This window comes from Toxorhynchites rutilus, chromosome 2, assembly GCF_029784135.1.
Source record: "Toxorhynchites rutilus septentrionalis strain SRP chromosome 2, ASM2978413v1, whole genome shotgun sequence".
In the NCBI taxonomy this organism is placed as follows: Eukaryota; Metazoa; Arthropoda; class Insecta; order Diptera; family Culicidae; genus Toxorhynchites; species Toxorhynchites rutilus.
The window spans coordinates 166211320-166232104 of NC_073745.1; the positions used below are offsets into that span (position 1 = coordinate 166211320).

Below are 20785 nucleotides of genomic sequence, written 5' to 3' on the forward strand. Positions count from 1 at the left end.
CTTCTTTTTCCCCAACCCAATAGAATCGAGTCCGACCTGCATGAGGAACTAGGTTAACAAAAAAAATATTGATTAAATATGTTATTCAAACTAAATTGTAACGATCACGCAGGAACTGTTCAATCACAAAGAAATGTTCGAATAGTTTCACAGGAACATTTTCAGTTGATTTCAATATTCCGAACATATTCTTCAGGTTTGATTTAACGTTCGAGGATGTAATTTCGACGCAATCATCTGAACCTTGCTGAATATTCTCCATCTCAATAGAACTACTATATTCAGCGTTTTTCTCAGCTTTTTCAACACCTTTCAGTATCTGGCATCTGGCTGGTATCTGGCATCAGATCACAACAAATCACGTTTTGGTCCTGTTTGCACTTATCATTAAAAGAGATTGAGCAATCGAACGGTATTGTACTGTCAACATCAGCAAGCTCAAGACGCAATTATTATGCCAGCGGAATATCACCATCATCATTGAAGGAAAATTCGGCTTCCTGAAGCAATTTTAAATAGTCTCAGATTTAACCTTATTGATTTTAGAGGGTGAAAGTATTTCAATTGCATCCAATACCGGTATATTTGAAGGGTCATAGAGTGCATTAAAATACAGTAATAATGCTGAATAACATGAAGGTTGAAAAGGACAAATATCGTCCATTTCTTGCAATCTTCGTCGAAGATGGCGAAAGTACTGATTCAGGTTCTTCATTATATCGAAGTCCAGCTGCTGAGCTACGGAAGTAAACATTTGTGGAAAATTGTAAACTTTGTCGATTTGAACTTTGGTCGGAGAAATTTTGGGTGCGCTGTATAGTTATCAACGAACATGACCACCTTTGAGAAGAAATAGATATAAGTATGATACATTACCATAACACATAATTCCAGAAATAATACCTTTCTATTTCCATTGGAAAATTTTTCGTCAAATTGCATGATCGCATCCTCAAAAGCATTAAGGCCATCCAGACCTTGGTGTTGCTCTCGTATATCACTGGTAATGACATCTTCTTATTGAAACATCGTGGGTTTTTACTCTTGCTATTGATCAACAAAGGTAGTTTATCGCTCCCGTCCATGTTGGTTGTGCTTTAAAGTTGGGAATCCCAGGACAAATTCGCAAGCCATATCCCGAAGAATATATAGAATGAAGAATATATATGATAAGGCAAAAATCCGTTGAACGCTCCAGCTTTTCGATTCCGACCAACCTTATATGATTTTGGTCTAGATTCAATGTTCCATTCCGATTCCATTTTTACTTTAGTTTGAATAGTGTTGTCACCTCACTTTGTGCAATACTGAAATTATTTGCAGCTTCAGACCCCTTTCGTCGATACTTTTCGACCTGCTCGATGATGCTCAAACGTTACGGAATGATTAGCGTTTTGATTGTTCGCTTGAAAGGTTTCTCGTGGTTTTCCATACTTGAAAAGAAATTGTTTGATGACATGAACACTCCGTTTTCACTTTCAAGAGCAACTGAAATCAGAGGAGGTGAGGTGAGGTGAAAATCCATGGAAAAATGAATCAAAACACATCGTGTAAGGGAGGCATCAAGTTAGAGAGGTATCGAGTTATGGAGAGAAGAATACTTGTAAAATCGAAGGTGCCATGAAATCCATCGAGTTAAGGAAAATATCGAGATACAGAACATCGAGTTAGGGAGAGTTGACTGTATTTTTTTAAAAAAGACTTGTATGCTTTAATTTGATATGTCGAACATGTGAATCAGTCTAGTAGTTCAAAAGTTAAGATTTTTTGAAAAAAGTCATTTTTGAAAAAAAGGGGAAAAAGTTGATTTTTGGGCCACCCAAAATCGAAATGGGAACCCTACTAAAAAAATTAAAAATGCGGGTCTAATATTTTGCGACAAGAAACAAAACTACCACTTTTCACGAAAATCTGAGAACCTCTATATCGGTTCGGCATGGAATGGTTGTATACCTATACGCTCTACGAAACATGTAACGATTCATTAAGAATTTTTAAACGCATACTACTCAAAATCTTTATTGCGACATATGTTGTGTTATATACCATTAAACAGGAAATTTATCCAGCAATCGGATCAACTGCTTGAAACTCGAACGGAAAATATACTAAAAAGTTAAATAATTTAACGATTAAAATGGGTATGATTTTTCGTTTGCACTAACCACTCGCTTTCCTCCCCGACGCAACGAGTAATCTTTTTGCCTACAATTCGGCGTTAGCTCACAATGGTAGTCTATTCGTATCACGAGTTATTTTCCATTTTTCGGACAAACAGGCATTTATAAATTGGCAGAATCAATGGTGGGATAATCTTGGAAGATGATTTTACTCGATTATCCCCAAAGTTCAATCAATTCGAGCGCAATTCACATCTATGCTACTAACATTTTATGCAGTCTTCAGAAAACCAAACCCAGCGGTGCGCTTGAGTTTTATTTTCATCAGCGCCCGTTCGTGAAAAACATCTGTTCTCTCTTTGAACCAAGTGCACCAAAATCTTTGAACATGAGGGCATTGATTTTGAGCCCGGTGCGACTCGTGTGTAAATCCGGGAGCGTCAGTGTCTCTATTGTTTTGTCTTTTTCTTCGCCCCAGCTCAAGCGTTTCCCATAGACGCTTTGTTTTTTTTTCTTTTCGTCATTACGTTTGCAGTCTGAAGCTTTGCTCAGATTGACTGAAAACACAATTTGATGGGCAGACGGGACGCTAAAATTTGAAAAATGTAATGAATGAATTTGGAAAATTATGCACGCACGCAATACAATCTCGAGATTTATACCATCCTCTACGCTGAATATCAAAGTACATGTACCTAATGTATGTTCATTTTCAATTGTTTCGATGGTTTAGTACGGTTTTGACGTAGAACTACGTCTTTCATTAAGGGTGTCAAATCAGAAAACAGGTCACGTTTTTATGAAATAAAGTTAACGTTAATAACTATTTTTGCCGCGAACGGATTTTGGCGATTTACATACTAAACGAATCGGACATTCCGTAAGATTTGTTTAATATGCCATACAATAGAATCCCCTGGTTAGTAAATGGTTAAAATTCATGAGAACTTTAAGTGTTTCTATTTTCCCATACATTTGTTTTGTCCATTTGAGTGCTTTCCCGAACAGAGATATCAATAACGAGCAACTTATCGACGACCAACGGAGGGGAAATCGCAGGATTTAAAGTCTCCGTGAACAAAGGAAAAGAAGAAGAATGAAGGGGAATACTTGCCTAGAGTATAAACAGTGGATCTCGCTGTGGCAAACTTTCATTCGGCATCGGACTGTTGAGTAATCCAGTTCACTTTGCTTTCGCTGCGCTTCGATCTAAAGACGCGTCCATATTACGCCAATCGGCCTTGGCCGCCCGGTAAAGTCGACTAAATGTGGACGTACCGCCCGGGCTTGCCGACGTGCCGAAAACCGACTCGAATCAAACCGAACCCAACCCGAAACAAGTGGGTCCGGTTCGAGAAAGTCAAACCGAAACAAAACGAAGTAAGTTAGCGTTGACGACATTGTGCTTCGTGTGTTCGTGACGGCTTCGTGCATCCGATGGGACTGCGGCTTCGTGCACCCGATGGAGCGTCCACATTACATAACGAACCGAATATGCCGCCTGGAACAGGCCGATCGGCATTATTCGGCATAATGTGGACGCGCCTTAAGATTGGACCCCACCAGTGGTAATCCAACTTGGAAATCGTCGTTTGATTTTTCTGTTCGTTTTTCTCGTTATTCGTATCGTGTGTTCTTCTTTCCGCGTCATAAATTGGACGCTTCGCGTAGTGTGCGATGAGCAAGAAGAAGAGGAAGACAGGCTCGAGCCCTGCAAAAAACGAACGCATTGCCAGGAGCAATAAAATTTCGAGGTAAGCGTCATCTAATGATGCACGCGGTGTTGGTGCAGTGAAAAGCGCTCTCACTGAACCGAGCCTTCGTAAATGTGACACCGCACCGAACAACAGCGAAGTAGGCGATTTCGGCGCGTCGGTCGAAAATGTAAACGCCGTTACCCAAGCAGCAACCAAAATCAAGCTTCCCCCGCTGGTGGTGAAGGCGGTCGCTCTTGACAAACTCATCAGCGAATTCGCATCGATGGGTGTTACAGCAGAGTACAAGCTGTGTGGCATAACTCAGTCTTTTTCCAAGCACTTAACATTGTTTATTTTCCGTCTTCATAAGGGCTTCGTTGGTGCCTTTGAGAATTAAACATATACGCGATTTTAACAACCCGAAAATCTGTACCTTTCCAGATAAATCTGTACGTGTGGCAACACTGGTTGTGAGTGCTATCAAAAACCTTCGAAGCAATGCTTTGAACACTCGATTATTTGCTCAGCTATAGGGGAACGGGGGGGAATGTGGTCACTTTAAGGAACATGCCCATTTCCTGTGTCCACATACCACTAAAATTCCCCTTCTTCGAAGAATATTGTAGCTCAACTTATTGTAATTCAAGGTAGTAAACGGTTTTTATTATGATAATTGAAAATAGTTAAATTTTCTTTTTATTTGTCGAAAATATCAGGTCAAATAAACTAAATTTCTCTCGAAATTCCTTAAATTCGAAACGCACAAAACTATGGACGAATTGCTACAGAGAAAGCGTTTTTTGTTTTTATTTATATCTTGACATGCGACAGCTCCACTGTACTACAGGGTGACTCAAAAGTCATGAAATTCTTCAAACATAAATGATTATCAATACGGTGTCAATAGTCAATAGTTATACTACTAAACAAGCAGGTGACCATTTTACCCCATGTGACCACATTACCCCCACTACCCCTATGAGAAAAACAAAAACAATCTTACTCGGTTACTTTTACACGTTGGAGTTCGTTGACCACCAAGAGCCTCCTGCATAGCAATAATATCGGTCATCTGACAAAACTTTCGAAACTAAATTTAAGCAGAAGAGAATCTTCATAGTTTCCGCATTTGTCAAAATTATCACAAAAGCTTCAAGACTATGTTATATTATCATATGTCACTCACTTGGATACATTACACAAGGATTTTACTAAAATGTTGTCAGATCTTCAAGATATTTAAATTCCTCAATGGATAGTAAATCAGTAATATATCACATCCATGGAATGAGCCAATGTGATAATGCCAGAAAAGTTGATTATCATCAACACAGATGAGGCAGCAGTACAACCAAGGTTGTCATATGTTCTAGTTATAACCAAGGCGCGTAGAAGTATATCCTAAGGTGGGCCAACTTGCTAAAAACACTCTTCAGCCATCTTGGAAATCTACTGTGTTTTGTTTGTAAACAAAACACAATACGCTTGTGCCGGAGTTCGCTCGTGATCAGTCTGTCTCTTTCACGCTTCAAGGAAATAATTCCCCTTCTGCTTTCTTCCGTACTGTTTTCATATACCGCTCCCCTAACCAACTTAGTGACAAAACGGCCTCACCTAGTACCATAGACCCGTCTTGGTTATAACGAAACATTTTATCTCTATTTATTCTGTTGAATATGATAAGGAAATTATTTTTTCTGTATTATAGTGACTTTCAACACTTTTGGCAGGTTTGTCACATTACTTCCATTTTTTGGTAGAATGTCGAGAGTGTGAATTGAATTCGTGACATTTTGTGTGAAAGGTGCGCATTTTACCACAACGCCAGATCGCCCCCGTGAAAAAATAATGTCAAGTGCATTCATTTAACCAACTGCAATGTTTTCAAATTGATAATTATTCAGTGAGAAAAAAAACTAAAGCTAGGATTCTCAAAGAAATTTGGCTATGGGGGTCTAAGGTATGACTTAATTCTGGAAAAAGGGTCTTTTGCCCAAAAGAGTTTGAGAACCCCTGGTCTAAACCATGAAGGATAGGAAACGGTTTATTTTCAGGGCTTCCATTCGATGTATCAAAAGCGAATAAATTGCAGATTTTGAACAATGAAAAAACTCGATTCAAATGCAATTACTACACACAATCGCTGTTTCAATTTTCAGCGAATAAGAAGCAAACTATTTGTAACATTTATAACCCTTTTTATTAAAAAATTCTAATTTCGGACAAAGTGAATTCCAATTTCGTACATTCTGTTTTCATAACAGTTTTTTTTGTGGTTTCTTGTGTACTGCAATTTCTCATGCACAAACTCTACTTTTTTATGTTTCTTTATGTTGTAGCTTCATGGTTTAAAATATACTACTTAAGAGGGTAGTACACTATGAACACCATAAAAAGTATGTGATTTAGTATGCGATGTTTTTCAACGAGAAACTAAATTACTATGATTAATCTGATACCAAAGTTTTATTAGGTATATATTACTTGACAAACAAACAAAAATGATGTCAATTGGACTGTCTCCCGAACAGCTGCAACCGGTTTGAAACCATCAAACTTTGGACTTTTGGTTGCATACATCAATATTGCAAATCCACCGCTCTGGTTGAGATAGAAAGCTAATCAAGTTGTTCGAATCTTTGATCGACAAATACGCATAAGACCAATTCAAAAATCAATCTAGATATATCCGTCCATTATATTGTTGGTAGCCAGAAGGATGGCCATTCCCATAAGCAACTGATGTATGCGTTACGCGCATTCTTCACGCGCTCCTTACGCAAAGACTTAGGTCCACTAATTGGCTTGTAACATCGGAACGGAGCATCAGAAGCAAGAAATTTTGCTTTTTGATTGTATAAAGTTTTCATAGTGTACTACCCCCTTAAATGATCATATATTTGAATTCAAGTTATTTGTTGTTCAAAGTAATAAAATAATTCAAGGTTATTCACAGAGTTTGAATCTTGATTCACTTTCTTAATTTGCGAATTTGCAGCTTTTTGATGAAAGAGCTCGACATACCGGTATGAACCGCGATGTGTACTCTACGGATGTCAAGCTTGTGCTATTGCACATCGAAATCACAATGATAACGCAAAAGTTTGGATTTGATATTGCTTCGGAGTCTTTAATAAACACGATACTATTGAGTATATGAAACTAGTATGAAAATGTTATTGAAATAACGTTTCGAAACAAGTTTTCAGGAAAAAAAACCATATATTTTGGGACTGAATGAATGCGACTACTCCGAAAATTGTTAGCGTAAACATAAACTTTTGTATGATAATAATGCTTCAACAAAAAATAGCTATTAGTAATAAAAAACCCATAAATCAACGATTTACGTCACACATATTGTGATGTGGACTGCGAATTATATCACCCATTTCGCTGCGGTTTTTTTACAAAAGAACTCAAATATCCAATGGGTTACGCCTATCTTTAAGCTAACCACCACTTGAAATTCAGTTCAAGCGTACCATTTGTATTAAATTTTAAATATCATTACGCCTATCATACCTTATCGTTAATGGTTTCCTAGATGAATCAATGTTTTGTATGTAAGCACCTATTGCTTTGACCAATGTTTGCTGTACTATGTGTTGACCGAACAAGTTTTTTTCGAGCAGTACATTTAGTTCTGAAAAATGTAACTCTTAATTGTGCACTAATAATTGTATAAATAACTTTACCAGGAATATTGTTTTTCAGATACGGAGCGGAGCAACATTCATTCCATCGACAGTAAGTGTTTTGTTTCAAGAAATCATACTTCATCCAACCAATGGCTCCTGCCGCCAAAGTCGTTAACGAAATAGGATCCAAAAACGCATTCGTTTTACAAACAAAGTAAGCTATTGAAAACAGAATCAAAATCACTTTTCGCCGCATGTTGAACTACTGAGAACTGTTTTTTTTCTACGGCGAGAACAGTAAACAGCAATGTTTAGTGATCCCCGATAATCATTCGATTAATCGAACGAATACTGCACAAGCAATAATCAAAGCGAACGAACAATTTACGTCGATTAATCGATCCAAACTATGAGAAAAAAAACATGGCCGCTGCAGTTTTATCCTGAAAATCAATCATTATCTTTGACGCTCCCCTAAATTCGTAAACGAAACTCAATACCGTAAACGCGAATTGAGCTTCGTTTACGAGTTTATTTCAGATGGATTTCTAGCAAATGATTCCATATGGATTTCTAGCGAATAACAAGTATTAGTCCAACTAATTATTTTTCTCAATGGTACGATTAATCGATTAATTGGGGTGATTAATCGTATCGAATAACAAACTGCTGAAAAGTATTCGATTAACTTATGAACGATTAATTTCAAAAGTCAGGGATCACTAGCAATGTTTTGTTACTGCTCCTGTTTTCTTGAATGGCTCAGGCCAAGATGGTGGAGTTAACAGGTGGCTCGTAACTTACACTACACTGAGAGTAAAATTTAGTATATATCTAGAGCAACATGTCAAAAGGGCCTATCTTCTTTGATCGATTCTCTTCATCTGCATTCTCTTTCATTAATAACTCAGCGGTAAAAGCATTTCCTGATGTGTTCTACGATAAGGAGTGTGAAAGGGAACCTCGTTTATCAAACTATATGGTAAAACTAGAGCAAAATCAGTCTGAAAGGCCGTGGATATCGAAAGAGAAAGTCGATGAAGAGAAACGATCAAAGAAGATAGACCCTTTTGACATGTTGCCTTAGATATGACCAATTTTTTGGTAAATACACTGAGAGGAAAATTTAGTATATATGACGATTTTTCCGTAAATGTTACCAATTCGTTAGTCATTTTCTACCCTACTAATCATTGGTACATCTTACAAAAGGAAATTTGTAGGCATTATTTTTGTAGGATGGTGGGCATATTGGCCCACCATTGGAACAACATCAGTGAAAACGTTGTTTTTTATTTGTAAGAGATAATGATAAGGGATAATGACATTATGTTGTTGATAATTAATTCTTATTTATAAACCTGTCTTCAATCATACATTATCTTTTACACAGTAATTTCCTACATCCTACATTCTACATCTAAACATTGCTCGTGCAAATAGACAGATTTAATCGCAACCTCGACCGAATCAATCTCATATGTTTTTTCAAAACATGAGTGAGAGCATCAAGGTTTTGCTTCTTTTCCTGTTGCACATTTTCATCCTTTAGGACAGGAACAACTGATTAGTTGGCAGTTGATGGGACCAGATCGCAGTACATTTCATCCGCATTATTTGCACTCCCGTTTCCTGATGTATGATTATGGTTAGTTATAAATATGGGTTTGTGATGAAACATATGTGATTACCTGAGATTTCTTCGTGTTGCACATGCTCAGTCTAATATACATTGAATATTCCACCAGTCAACTGTGCAATTTTAATCCAAGGTTAGAAGCTGAAAATTAAAAGGGAAAGGATTGTGTTGAAGTTTATTTTTATAAGATTCCGTCTATTAAGATTTCAATACAACGAATTGAACTTTTGTTTTCCCGCAGCGAAAACAAGTTCTCGATATCTTTGTGGTCGAGAATTTGTTTTCGCCGAAGAGAAACAAAAGTTACATATATTTGAATCTAATAAAAACCAAAAAAAAAACCTTACCTCCGAATAGCTTTGTTTCCTCAAGAGGAACGACGACTGCGAAGTACACACATTACAGTTCCTAGAAATGAAAACAATCAAGGTTATACATGCTATGAAGTAAAATATACGAATCTTTAGTAGGGATGTGTATTGCATAAGACATCCGTTTTACAAAGTTTTGGTAATATGTACAAAAAATGCGTACACTTTACCAATGTTTCAACTACTAAAGATTTGGTAGCTGCATTTACTAATGTTTTCCTCCAGTGTATTACCAATTCTCTAGTCATTTTCTACCCTACTAATCATTGGTACATCCTACGCAAAAAAATTGGTAGTCACAAATGTCAAACAAAACTATGGTTTGTATGTCCAGTGTTGGCTCAATTTCGGCTTTAGTAAAATTGCTAATTTGTTGGCCCTCCATTGGTACAATATAATTTTTATCTAAAATATTTTTATTTTTATTAATATTGTTATTCTATTCTTATTTTTATAATTGCTTTTTATTGAAAAGCTTTTCCTGTATGTTTTTACCGAGCGAGTTGGATATCACAGTACTCAAAGGTGTGCCTTTTCGGACACTTGCGTAATTTTGCTGGATCGCAAATTGCATCATTTCGTTCTCATCTTCGAAGATGATTTGACGCCGGATATTGACACCACGTCGTACGTACTCGAACGGGACATCGAAACAGTAAACCTCGATAATGCATGCCGTACGCTCTTCGCTTTCTTTGATGTGGCTCACACTGGTCACGAGTGTCTCTTATTCGAATACGTTGTCAAATATGATAACCGCGTTCAACACATAGAACAGCGTTATTTCTATAAAATAGAACGAATTGCGTAACATAGTGCCAAATATTTTAAAAATAAGTCAGCATTTACCTATTTTACTGGAAATCCCAAGCCACATGTTAGCTTAGAACCGCTGCACATTGGATGTGATTATTTTTGATTTTCCAATACCAATAGAGTTCGATATCAGAAAAATACTTCTTCACGGTGGAATCTGTCATGGGCAATACCTTCGAAGAGATCGCAGTTTTCTCCAGTGGACTGATGTTTTCCGATCATATGCTGATGTTGTTATCCGAGGGAACCATACCAGTAGGGGCAGTTGACTCGGTTTGGCGCTAGGCTTTTTTTCTGCCGTGTCGACGATGGATTTGGATCTCTGCGTCGGAGTTGTTTTCCTTTGGCGGATTGCTTGATTGCCGGTTGAATGCTCCGGCCGCGCATCTAATGATTGCCTCCGTGCTGACGATACGAGCAGAATTAGGGATGTTACTGCTTGACGTGACGCTCCAAATTCGAGCGGAGGCAGCATGTACCGATCCAGCAACGAAGCGCCTTGAAGCAAATTTACCACGCAAACTGACTTTCCCCATCATCTTCAGACGCGGATTTTCTGTTGTTGAGCTCCGTGAAGTCGTTATTTGTGGAGGAAATTGTGTCACAAATGGGACACATATCGCTTTCCCTCCGATCCTTCGATGGAAGGATTAGTGGACTGCTATCGGTGGTAGTGATGATGATGGTTTTCACTGGGTGCCGTCGCCAATTACGGCTGTAGAATTAATGTTGTCGTGACGATGTGTTTGAAATTGTGATACTTTCGCCGTAGCATATCGTTCATCAGCTAGTGGAGTTTCTGCTGCAGACAGTATATGGAATCACACCGACAATCTGCGCTGTTGCTGCTGCTTCCATCCGAGTCGATGTTGTCCGAATCGGCAGCTGTTGATTGCTCAGTGCAAAATGGTTGTTGTTGGTTTCCTCACTACTGACGGTACGATTGGCCCAACTGATATGCATCGTTTCCTGGAACGAATCGATCGAGAGGCGGTCCATTGCTGCTGTTGGTTGCGATCTGTGAATAATAAAATAAAGGGAAAAATCAAACAATAATCGGATCATCAATCAATTGTGCACGGCGACATCCGCCGTTTTTGGCCTATGACGTTTAGTTTATGTAAACACTTACGGCTGCGTGAAACCGTTTCTATGGATTTCTACGATTTTAAGCTGAAAAAGGAAAATTTTTAGGTAAAATGAATTATAATAAAACCAAATGTTTACCTCCGTATCGCTTCGCTTCCATTAGAGAAATGACGGTTGCATACACACAGTTGCCAGAAATGAAAGTACTCAAGGTTACACATTCTATGAAGTAAAACGTACGAATCATTGATAGGGGTGCATATTGCATCTGACATCACTTTAACAAAGTTTATGTAATATTTACAAAAAAAGTGTACATTTTACAAATGTTTCGACTACTAAAGATTTGGTAGCTGGATGTACAAAAGTTTTTCTCCAGGGTATTTAGAAAAGACGTTTGAGGAATGGCAAGACGAAAAGTTTGGATTTGTTTATGTTATTACTTACGTTGGTATGGTTATATTTGATTTCGTCGAAGGCAAGATGGTGGAGTTAACAGGTGGCTCGTAATTTACAGTATTTAGAAAAGACGTATGAGGAATGGCAAGACGAAAAGTTTGGATTTGTTTATGTTATTACTTACGTTGGTATGGTTACATTTGATTTCGTCGAAGGTATTTGAAGCAGTATAATAAATAAACAGTTGTCGTTGAAAATAGTAACCTAGTAACCTTTATGCATATGCTTCCGCCAGCTGGCTCGGCTAATGTGATTCAGGGAGTGCTTTGATCGTGGTACCGCCACTGGCGCATAATTTGCAGCTTTGTTTTTTGTGCTGGTTCATAACGACAATCAACCGTGCCGGCGAAACTGTAGTCAATGTTTAGTGTTGTTTGGATACCATCTATGTAAATAAGTTCAAACTTACGGGATACGTCCGAACGGCAATTCTGACATTACGTTTTACCTTACACTTCACTTTCCTTGGTCGAAGGTATTTGAAGCAGTATAATAAATAAACAGTTGTCGTTGAAAATAGTAACCTAGTAACCTTTATGCATATGCTTCCGCCAGCTGGCTCGGTTAATGAGATTCAGGGAGTGCTTTGATCGTGGTAGCGCCACTGGCGCATAATTTGCAGCTTTGTTTTTTGTGCTGGTTCATAACGACAATCAACCGTGCCGGCGAAACTGTAGTCAATGTTTAGTGTTGTTTGGATACCATCTATGTAAATAAGTTCAAACTTACGGGATACGTCCGAACAGCAATTCTGACATTACGTTTTACCTTCCACTTCACTTTCCTTGGCTCAGACCAAGACGTTGTACTATAGGTGGACCGCAATGTCGAAATTGCTGTTCGGCCATTTCTCTTGAAAAAACTAATTTGTTTACAAAACAAATCGTATCTTTTGGTGACAAATGCATTCGTTGGCATTTGTAAAAAACAGGAAATGGGTTATATCTATGCTATAACCGCAAGGGTGACGTAGGACTATCGTTGATTTAGAAATCATTTGTTTGAAGTTGAATCTAAAACCATTCTGAATGAATGAATAAATGAATATTTGGGGGACTTCGAAAACGAGAGCGTTACATTGGAGGCACAAGGTTTTATACATCCAATATTGGATACAAAAAACCTTGTTCTGAAGAATAATCTTCAGAAGCTTTCCTGCTAACTGCACTTGATTGACAAATCACAAAACCAAATGTATGTGGTCGCAGTGTTATATGGATAGAAAACATTAAAATAAACTCTTTCGCTTGAATATAATTTTCAATTCCAAGGGGAACTGGCAGATTAATTTTCAGCAACGATTAGATCCTTCCGGAATTTTCTCGATGCTGAATGGCATCCAAACGAAAAGAATTCCGCGCGTGTTTGTGTGTGTGACGGCTGCTTCGATGTCTTCCCGGGGAACCGTTTTTGGATACTGACACTCTCTTGGTCACCTTCTCTTCTCCTTCTGTTCGATCGACTTTTCTGTGCTCCCTCACAGTTAAAACAAACTGATTGCGCTTCAGGTCAGGTCAGGCCAGGTAATGAATCCCTCGATCGCTCGCCGTTCAGCTCGTTCAGTAATGATGTTGTCTTGTCGATGTCCTCACGAAAAATGAATACGTTTCACCACCAGAATGTCGCTTAAGTATGCTTTTTGTTCGTGACTGAATCGAAAGAAGGTGTGGTTTACGATGGCAATTTGGAAGGCAAACTAGACGGGAATGAACTCTCTGAGTTTGAAACTTATGGCGACTGAGCAATAATCGATAGAAAATTATATAATTTACGCAATGTGAAACATTTTCCGTTGCGCGCGCATACAATATTGGATTCGAAAATATCCTACTGATGGGGAAGAATAATATCCAGAAGCTTTCCTGCTTATTACACTTGATTGAAAAATTACAAAATCAAATGTATTTGGTCGCTGTGTTATATGGTTAGAAAACATTAAAATAAACTCTTTCGCATGAATGTTTTTTCAATTCCCAGAGGAACTGGCAGATTATTTTTCAGCAACGATTAGAGTTTTCCAGATTTTCCTTGATACTCGAAGCCAACCAGTGGTTAATACTGACTCGATAACCACCTGTTAATAGCACTTGATTGAAAAATATTTGATCGCAGTGTTACATGGATAGAAAACATTAAAATAAACTCTTTCGAATGAATGTATTTTTCAATTCCGAGGGAACTGGCAGGTCATTTTTAAGCAACGATTAGATCTTTCCGGAATTTTCTCGATGCTGAATGGCATCCAAACGAAAATACTCCTTTCAGTTTGGCCTGCAAAAAACATTTCTGAACTCTAATCCATCAAATTTGGAGCCCTGAAAAGGACCGTTGATTATATGCTAAGCTAATATAGCACGCTCTCCTTGGATTAGACGGGCCAGCTGAATGACCTTGGGCATGATGTGATGCGTTTTGCGTGGATAGTACACAAATTGGTATCTTCAAATAGGCCTCCTGCAGCGTCATAACCTCGTAACTTTGGAAGCGCAAGTCGGTTTTGAAGTCCTCAGCAATTCCACGAACCAAATGCTGCAAAGGTAGCTTGCGGATCAACAATTCGGTCGACTTCTGATAGTGATGAATTTCACGCACAGTTCCCGGTCGATAGCGATGTGACTTCTTCACACTTCCTGCGGCTGGTGCGCTTATCCGAGCTGCTTTCGTGGTGCCTTACCACCGAAAGACTAACGAGCCGTCTGCTTGGTCCCAAACAAACGAGTCCTCACGGTGCGAGAGTAGAGTAAGAAATTAACGAAAGCAAAGGAAGTTTGATATTATAAACCCTAAAAGTGTAAACCCCACCCTTATTATATTCGTAGCTTACCCTGAGAGAGAAACGAATAACATCGAAGTAAGTATACAGTAAGCTTATATAATGAAGGGGGTGGGGTTTACATTCTATACTTTTATCTTTTATAATATCACGCTTCCTTTGCTTTCGTTCATTTCTTACTCTACTCTCGCACCGTAAGGACTCGTTTGTTTGGGACCAACCAGACAGCTCGTTAGTCTTTCGGTGGTAAGGCACCACGAAAGCAGCTCGGATAAGCGCACCAGCTGCAGGAAGTGTGAAGAAGCCACATCGCTATCGACCGGGAACTTTGCGTGAAATTCGTCACTATCAGAAGTCGACCGAATTGCTGATCCGCAAGCTACCTTTGCAGCATTTGGTTCGTGGAATTGTTCAGGACTTCAAAACCGACTTGCGCTTCCAAAGTTCCGCGGTTATGACGCTGCAGGAGGCCTATGTGAAGATACCAATTTGTGTACTATCCACGCAAAACGCATCACATCATGCCAAAGGGCATTCAGCTGGCCCGTCGAATCCAAGGAGAACGTGCTATATTAGCTTAGCATATAATCAACGGCCCTTTTCAGGGCTCCAAATTTGATGGATTAGAGTTCAGAAAAGTTTTTTGCAGGCCGAACTGAAAGGAGCATTTAGCGAAAATCGTGGTGTCGATGATAATTCGATACCGAGAGGTGCCATGGATATGGATTTGATAGTGAAGAATATAAAGTACATGACATGACATGACATGATGACGTTTGTCGTTTTTGCGTTCGCTAATCTTTTCTCACAACACCCATTTCTCGTTTGAGAAATTGTTGAGTAAACATCGTTTGCCAGTGCGCGTAGAGCGGGAATTCCTCAAGATTCATTGCACCTCTAATAAATTGCCGAAAGACGTGGTCTTACGTTGATCGCACTTGATTGAAAAATCCAAAACGAAATGTATTTGGTCGCAGCATTATATGAGTAGGAAGCAAATAATTGCTCGAAAATTACATGATTTTTGCGATGTGAAACATTTTCCGTTTTTCATGTTATGCATCCAATATTGGATATGAAAATTTTCTACTGATGGGGAAAATAATATTCCGAAGCTTTTCTGTTAATTGCGATTGATTGAAAAATCACAAAACCAAATGGTTGCAGTGTTGTATGGATAGAAAACATTAAAATACACTCTTTCGCGTGAATGTATTTTTCAATTCCCAGGGGAACTGGTAGATTATTTTTCAGCAACGATGATAGCAAGCAGGATTCCGCGCGTGTATGTGTGGGTGGCGGCTGCTCCAATGTTTCAAGCGAAACCGTGGCATCACTCTCCTCCTGATGGATTCCCTTCTGGCCTAAGGTTCACAAACAGGCTCTTGGTGACACCGTTCATCAGCGCTTTCATGATAAACGAAGTTAGCTTCACCACAATATGCTCCAATCGCTGTTCAATTATAACTGAGTGGGTTTACGAGCGGCGCTCGCTAATATACCGATTGGTGATTTCAATAGCCTGTTTTGAAAGCAATTTTAAGACTATTGAAACAAGTTTTTGGATAAAAAAGTAACAAGTATATGACGCGTAGACATTTTGTCTTCCGAATGAAGTGTTTATCATACCTTTTCGTTCAGTTGTTTAAGAGCTATTAACGGTCAAAATCTCGGTCTCCGGCGTAACGCTTTCATTTTCGAATCTTTGATTTTACACCCCGGTATAGAAATGAAAGACGTAGTCCTACGTCAAAAAAATAGCTGCTCGCACTTTACTGTCGAATCACAACAGTGCAAAGGATGTTTTTAGTATATCTTTTCGCTTCTAGCTGCACAATCAATGCCTTTCTTTCCAAGCTAAATGTACTTCTGATTTCGTTCAGGGAGGAGAATGCTGTGCATATACCGGGAAGGAGATTACCAGATCCAGAAGATCCGGAAAGGGCCGTTGCAAGTCATTGGCTAGAGCAAAAGGAAGTTGTGTACTATTTTTCATTTCAGTTATTTTCCTCAGCTTATTTTTCCTTCAGTTATTTTCCTCAGCGAGATGCGAGATGAAAGTTTCGTCTCGCTACTCGTCACACGTCATGTCCTGAAAGTATCAAGAACGAAGCATCTATCGTTAAGCATCTTGGCTCAGGCCAGACTGATCCATGAAGTCTGAAATTGTGAAGTAAACATGTCAAATTTAGACATTTCAATTTCGTTCACATTTGTCACTCTGATGCCCTTGTTGTAAATTTGTGATGAATTAAATGGTTCTCTAATTTTTCGTTACGGTCAAGGGATTGCTAAGATGGCCGCCTTTTAGTAGCCAGCATAGAAAATCATGAGCATAGAAATCATAACCTAAAATTAAAAATGAAGTGCTCCGCGCGATTCTTCAGCTGTGATTTTAATTGTAGATCGTCAAGAATGCTTCCGGATGAGTAACCAAACATCGCTTGCCAAAGGAAACTATCTAATGTAATCAAATATTAACATACATGACTCCAAACATTAAACAATACGTGAGCCCGCTAAGCGCGAGCCCTGTTCTATGCTGCCTACGCTCAATTTGCATTGGATGGGATAGGGTTGCCAGAGCCCCGGTTACGGTAACTAATTCAGGAAACGTACGTAAATCCCATAATTGTTTTCGAACGAGCCATTCGTCGTATTTTCAACTTACAGTCGTACTAGATCATATTATTGGTGTACTTATTTGCATAAACTATATTATCGACATCGATGACAATGTTTACATTTTTACACTTCTGTTTTGAATTGAGCTCGGTTTTTCCAACGAGCTCGGTTTGATGGAGGAGCTGACTGAGCTTGACGCCGAATGTAACCAAATCACTTATCTTCCTCCCCGGCTGGGCGATCTACGGAATTTGCGTTCGCCCATTCAGCTCATCTATCTGCTCTGAGATCTCACCGTGCTGCAGATGGTATTCCTCGACATCAGCTGCAACATGATCACTACCCTGCCGGTGGAACTTCGACACATGAGCTCGCTGGTCCATCTGGAACTGTCGAAAAACCCGCTTACCTCACCACCAGCAAGCATTAGCATCTCGTATATTGCCTAAAACTGTCTTAATTATTCTCATGTAAAATTTTTACCCCTAGCTTTACGCTCGGAAACTTGTCCACAGGTTCAAGTATCCATAAACAATGACAGCCAAAGAGAAGAAATCGAAAAGTGGTCTCGATGGGCATGCTACCCTACGGAGGTCGGCGCTCTTCCTCCGTAGTACAACGTCTGTTGGGCGGTACCCGAAACAGACGTGCTCACGTCGATTCTGGATACAGCACAAGCGATGGAGTATTTGATGATAAGCGTTTGTTCCAGGAATATCCGCACGATGGTGGTGGCACTTATTCGCCCAAATGTTCGCCCATTCAATGCGCACAGGCTTCAGTGGGAAACCCCAATCAGCTTCAGTTGTACCAACAGTAGGAACAGATACAGCTGGTCATTCTAATGTGGTTCCTTTGTTGTCATCTACAGGTACAAATGTTCTTTCAGGTCCGCATAGTGGTGGCATAATTCGTTGGCATTCGCTTGAGGAAAAGTTCAAGGAAGGGAGTTGTCGAACAAGAGTAGGAAAGATAGTGTCAAGTCCGGTGAGAAGATGCGAACGCTAGAAAATATTCGAACTTTAAATTAGGTTGATATCAATATGACCCCCCACGCTTGCCGCGTTGCATCTGAATATTCAATGTTTCTTATTCAAAAAATTACAAAGTTTTGATAAAACTCTTAAATAGAAATCTTAAAAATGAACTTTATAGTAAACAATACGTTCACGGGAGTTTCTTTATTATCCAACAAACATGTACCCATTCAGTTTTAAGAAAATCCCGTTTGATAATTCGAAGATCACTTTTGACGTAGGACTACGTCTAACCGGAAGATATAGGGGGTGAAATGAAAATCTAGGCACTGAACAAGTAGGAAAAAAGATTTGAAACGCTTATATCTCGAGCATTTCTCAATAGATCGCAAAGGTGTTTGCATCAATTGATAGGAAATATATCTACGCATCTATCATAACGAATAACATTTCATTTTTCTTGAGATAAACAATCGTACCGACCAAAACGGGCAACCAGAGCAGCAGCGAAACACAACGAAGCACGATTGGAAAGGAATAAGAAAAAATATGAACGAAACATTGATCGCAGTCTCACACATGCGTAATTCTCGAGCCAGCCATTCAGCTTAAAAATCCCCGCTCCGCTGCCGTAACGATCATTATCATCCAAACCGTACACCACATCGTTTCGCATCATATCACATCAACAAACCAACACAAGCAGCCATGTCTGGACATGGCAAAGGAGGAAAAGTGGAAGGAAAGGCAAAATCCCGCTCGAACAGTGTTGGTCTCCAGTTCCCCGTAGGTGTATCCGCCAATTGCTTCGCAAGGGTAGCTAGGCCGAGCGCGTTAGTATCGAAGTGATCGAGTTAGCTGGCAAAGCTGCTCGCGACGATAAGAAAATCCGCATACAGAACAGACCACATTCGGTTCGGTGGACATCAAGACAACAACAGGCGGTTGCAGCGAGTGGCGAGTGGCAATCGCAAAACTGCAGCAGGTAGCAGAAGCAACAAGTTTGTTCTTCATAAAAACTGCTTTGGTGGCAAATCCAGAACAAGGCGGCATCGAGGGCGTTCGAAATGGTTTATTTCAAAACCACGAGTACTAAGTTTTCTAAATTGGAACCATTCCATAAAACACGGCGCTTATCAGGGCTATTAAACCTTTCAAAAAAGAGTTTACGAAATACAGTTTAATGCATTCTAAAATATTATCCAAAATAATAATAAAACACAAATTGATTTTTTCATAATTTGTTTGCCAGGATATGATGAGTATGAGAATTTGGCAGTTGTTCTGAGCTTATTGATGGTTGGGGAATTTGCCGATTATTCAATTTTCACCAATTAAATTGCTTCCAGATTTAAAGTACAGTAATTTACTTTTAGTTCGACATTTAGCTAATTGGACGGACCTGTAATGTGACATATTTAGTTGGACATTTTTGTAAACATAGAGTTTGGGGCCAAATTATGACCCAACATGTCCCAAGCTGGATGGGAAGAAATTTTCCAACTGTGAATCCGGTGGCGAGTGGCAAACGGAATCGCTAAACAGGTTTAGCCGAACAAGATGAGGATATCGAGGGATAACAAAACAATAAACTCTTTAGATTAAAGATGATTTTGTGGTCCCTTTTTTGGGTTTGCTTCCGAATCTTTATTTGGTGCTAGTATACTTCTTCACCGCTTTGGTACCTTCGGAAACCGCATGCAAGTTCACCGGGCAGCAACAGACTGATTGCGATCTGAATTTCCCACGCCGTAATGGTTAACCGCTTATTGTAGTGGGTCAGACGCGAGGCTTCCGCTACGATACGCTCAAAGATGCATTGACGAAACTCATGACGCTCATCGTCTTCGATGAAAAACCGATGTCGGAACATAAAACAGGAAGTGGGTTATATCTATGGTATAACCGCAAGGGTGACGTAGGACTATCGTTGATTTAGAGATCATTTGTTCGAAGTTGAATCTAAATCCATCCTGAATGAATGAATAAATAAATATTTGGGTGACTTCAAAAACGAGAGTGTTACTTTGAAGACTCAAGGTTTTATGCATCCAATATTGGATACAAAAAACCTTGTTCTGAAGAATAATCTTCAGAAGCTTTCCTGTTAACTGCAATTGATTGACAAATCACAAAACCAAATGTATGTGGTCGCAGTATTATATGGATAGAAAACATTAAAATAAACTCGCTTGAATGTAATTTTCAATTCCAAGGGAACTGGCAGATTATTTTTCAGCAACGATCATTTCTTTCCAGGTTTCCTCTCGATAACCAGCAAACGAAAAGAGTTGCGCGCGTGTATGTGTGTGTGTGTGGCGGCTGCTTCTATGTCTTCCCGAGGAACCGTATTTCGATGCTGATACTCTCTTGGTCACCTTCTCTTCTCATTCTGATCGATCGGCTTTTCTGCGCTCCCTCACAGTTAAAACAAACTGATTGCATTTCAGGTCAGGTCAAGCCAGGTAATGAATACCTCGATCCCTCGCCGTTCAGCTCGTTCAGTAACGATGTTGTCTTGTCGATGTCCTCAGGCGTCGTGCACAAATTACGTAACGCAAAAATCCGGATTTTGAAC

At 39.3% G+C, this 20785-nt stretch overlaps 1 protein-coding gene and 2 long non-coding RNA genes across 4 annotated transcripts in view; all 3 read right to left on the bottom strand.

Moving 5' to 3' along the window:
• The window catches only part of LOC129765125 (torsin-like protein), a 39983-nt gene extending 31795 nt beyond the window's left edge, over positions 1–8188 (bottom strand). The window contains exons 1-2 of the mRNA XM_055765011.1: positions 7516–8188; positions 7343–7463 (exon numbers count right to left, since the gene is read on the bottom strand). Coding sequence (XP_055620986.1) covers positions 7343–7463; positions 7516–7714 — 320 coding nt within the window. The 5' untranslated portion in view covers positions 7715–8188. The remainder of the gene's footprint in view (positions 1–7342; positions 7464–7515) is intronic.
• A 563-nt stretch (positions 8189–8751) lies between these two features.
• The window catches only part of LOC129765133 (uncharacterized), a 36835-nt gene continuing 24801 nt past the window's right edge, over positions 8752–20785 (bottom strand). The window contains exons 3-5 of the long non-coding RNA XR_008741372.1: positions 9445–9505; positions 9150–9238; positions 8752–9090 (exon numbers count right to left, since the gene is read on the bottom strand). This is a non-coding gene — a long non-coding RNA (uncharacterized LOC129765133). The remainder of the gene's footprint in view (positions 9091–9149; positions 9239–9444; positions 9506–20785) is intronic.
• Positions 9850–14329, bottom strand: LOC129765132 (uncharacterized). Of its 2 annotated transcripts, XR_008741371.1 has the most exons (5): positions 12562–14329; positions 11512–12503; positions 11417–11457; positions 10318–11302; positions 9850–10254 (listed from the first exon to the last, which is right to left on the bottom strand). It is a non-coding gene; the product is annotated as an uncharacterized LOC129765132 (long non-coding RNA). The 2 variants fall into 2 exon arrangements; XR_008741370.1 differs by having other exon boundaries at positions 11512–14324.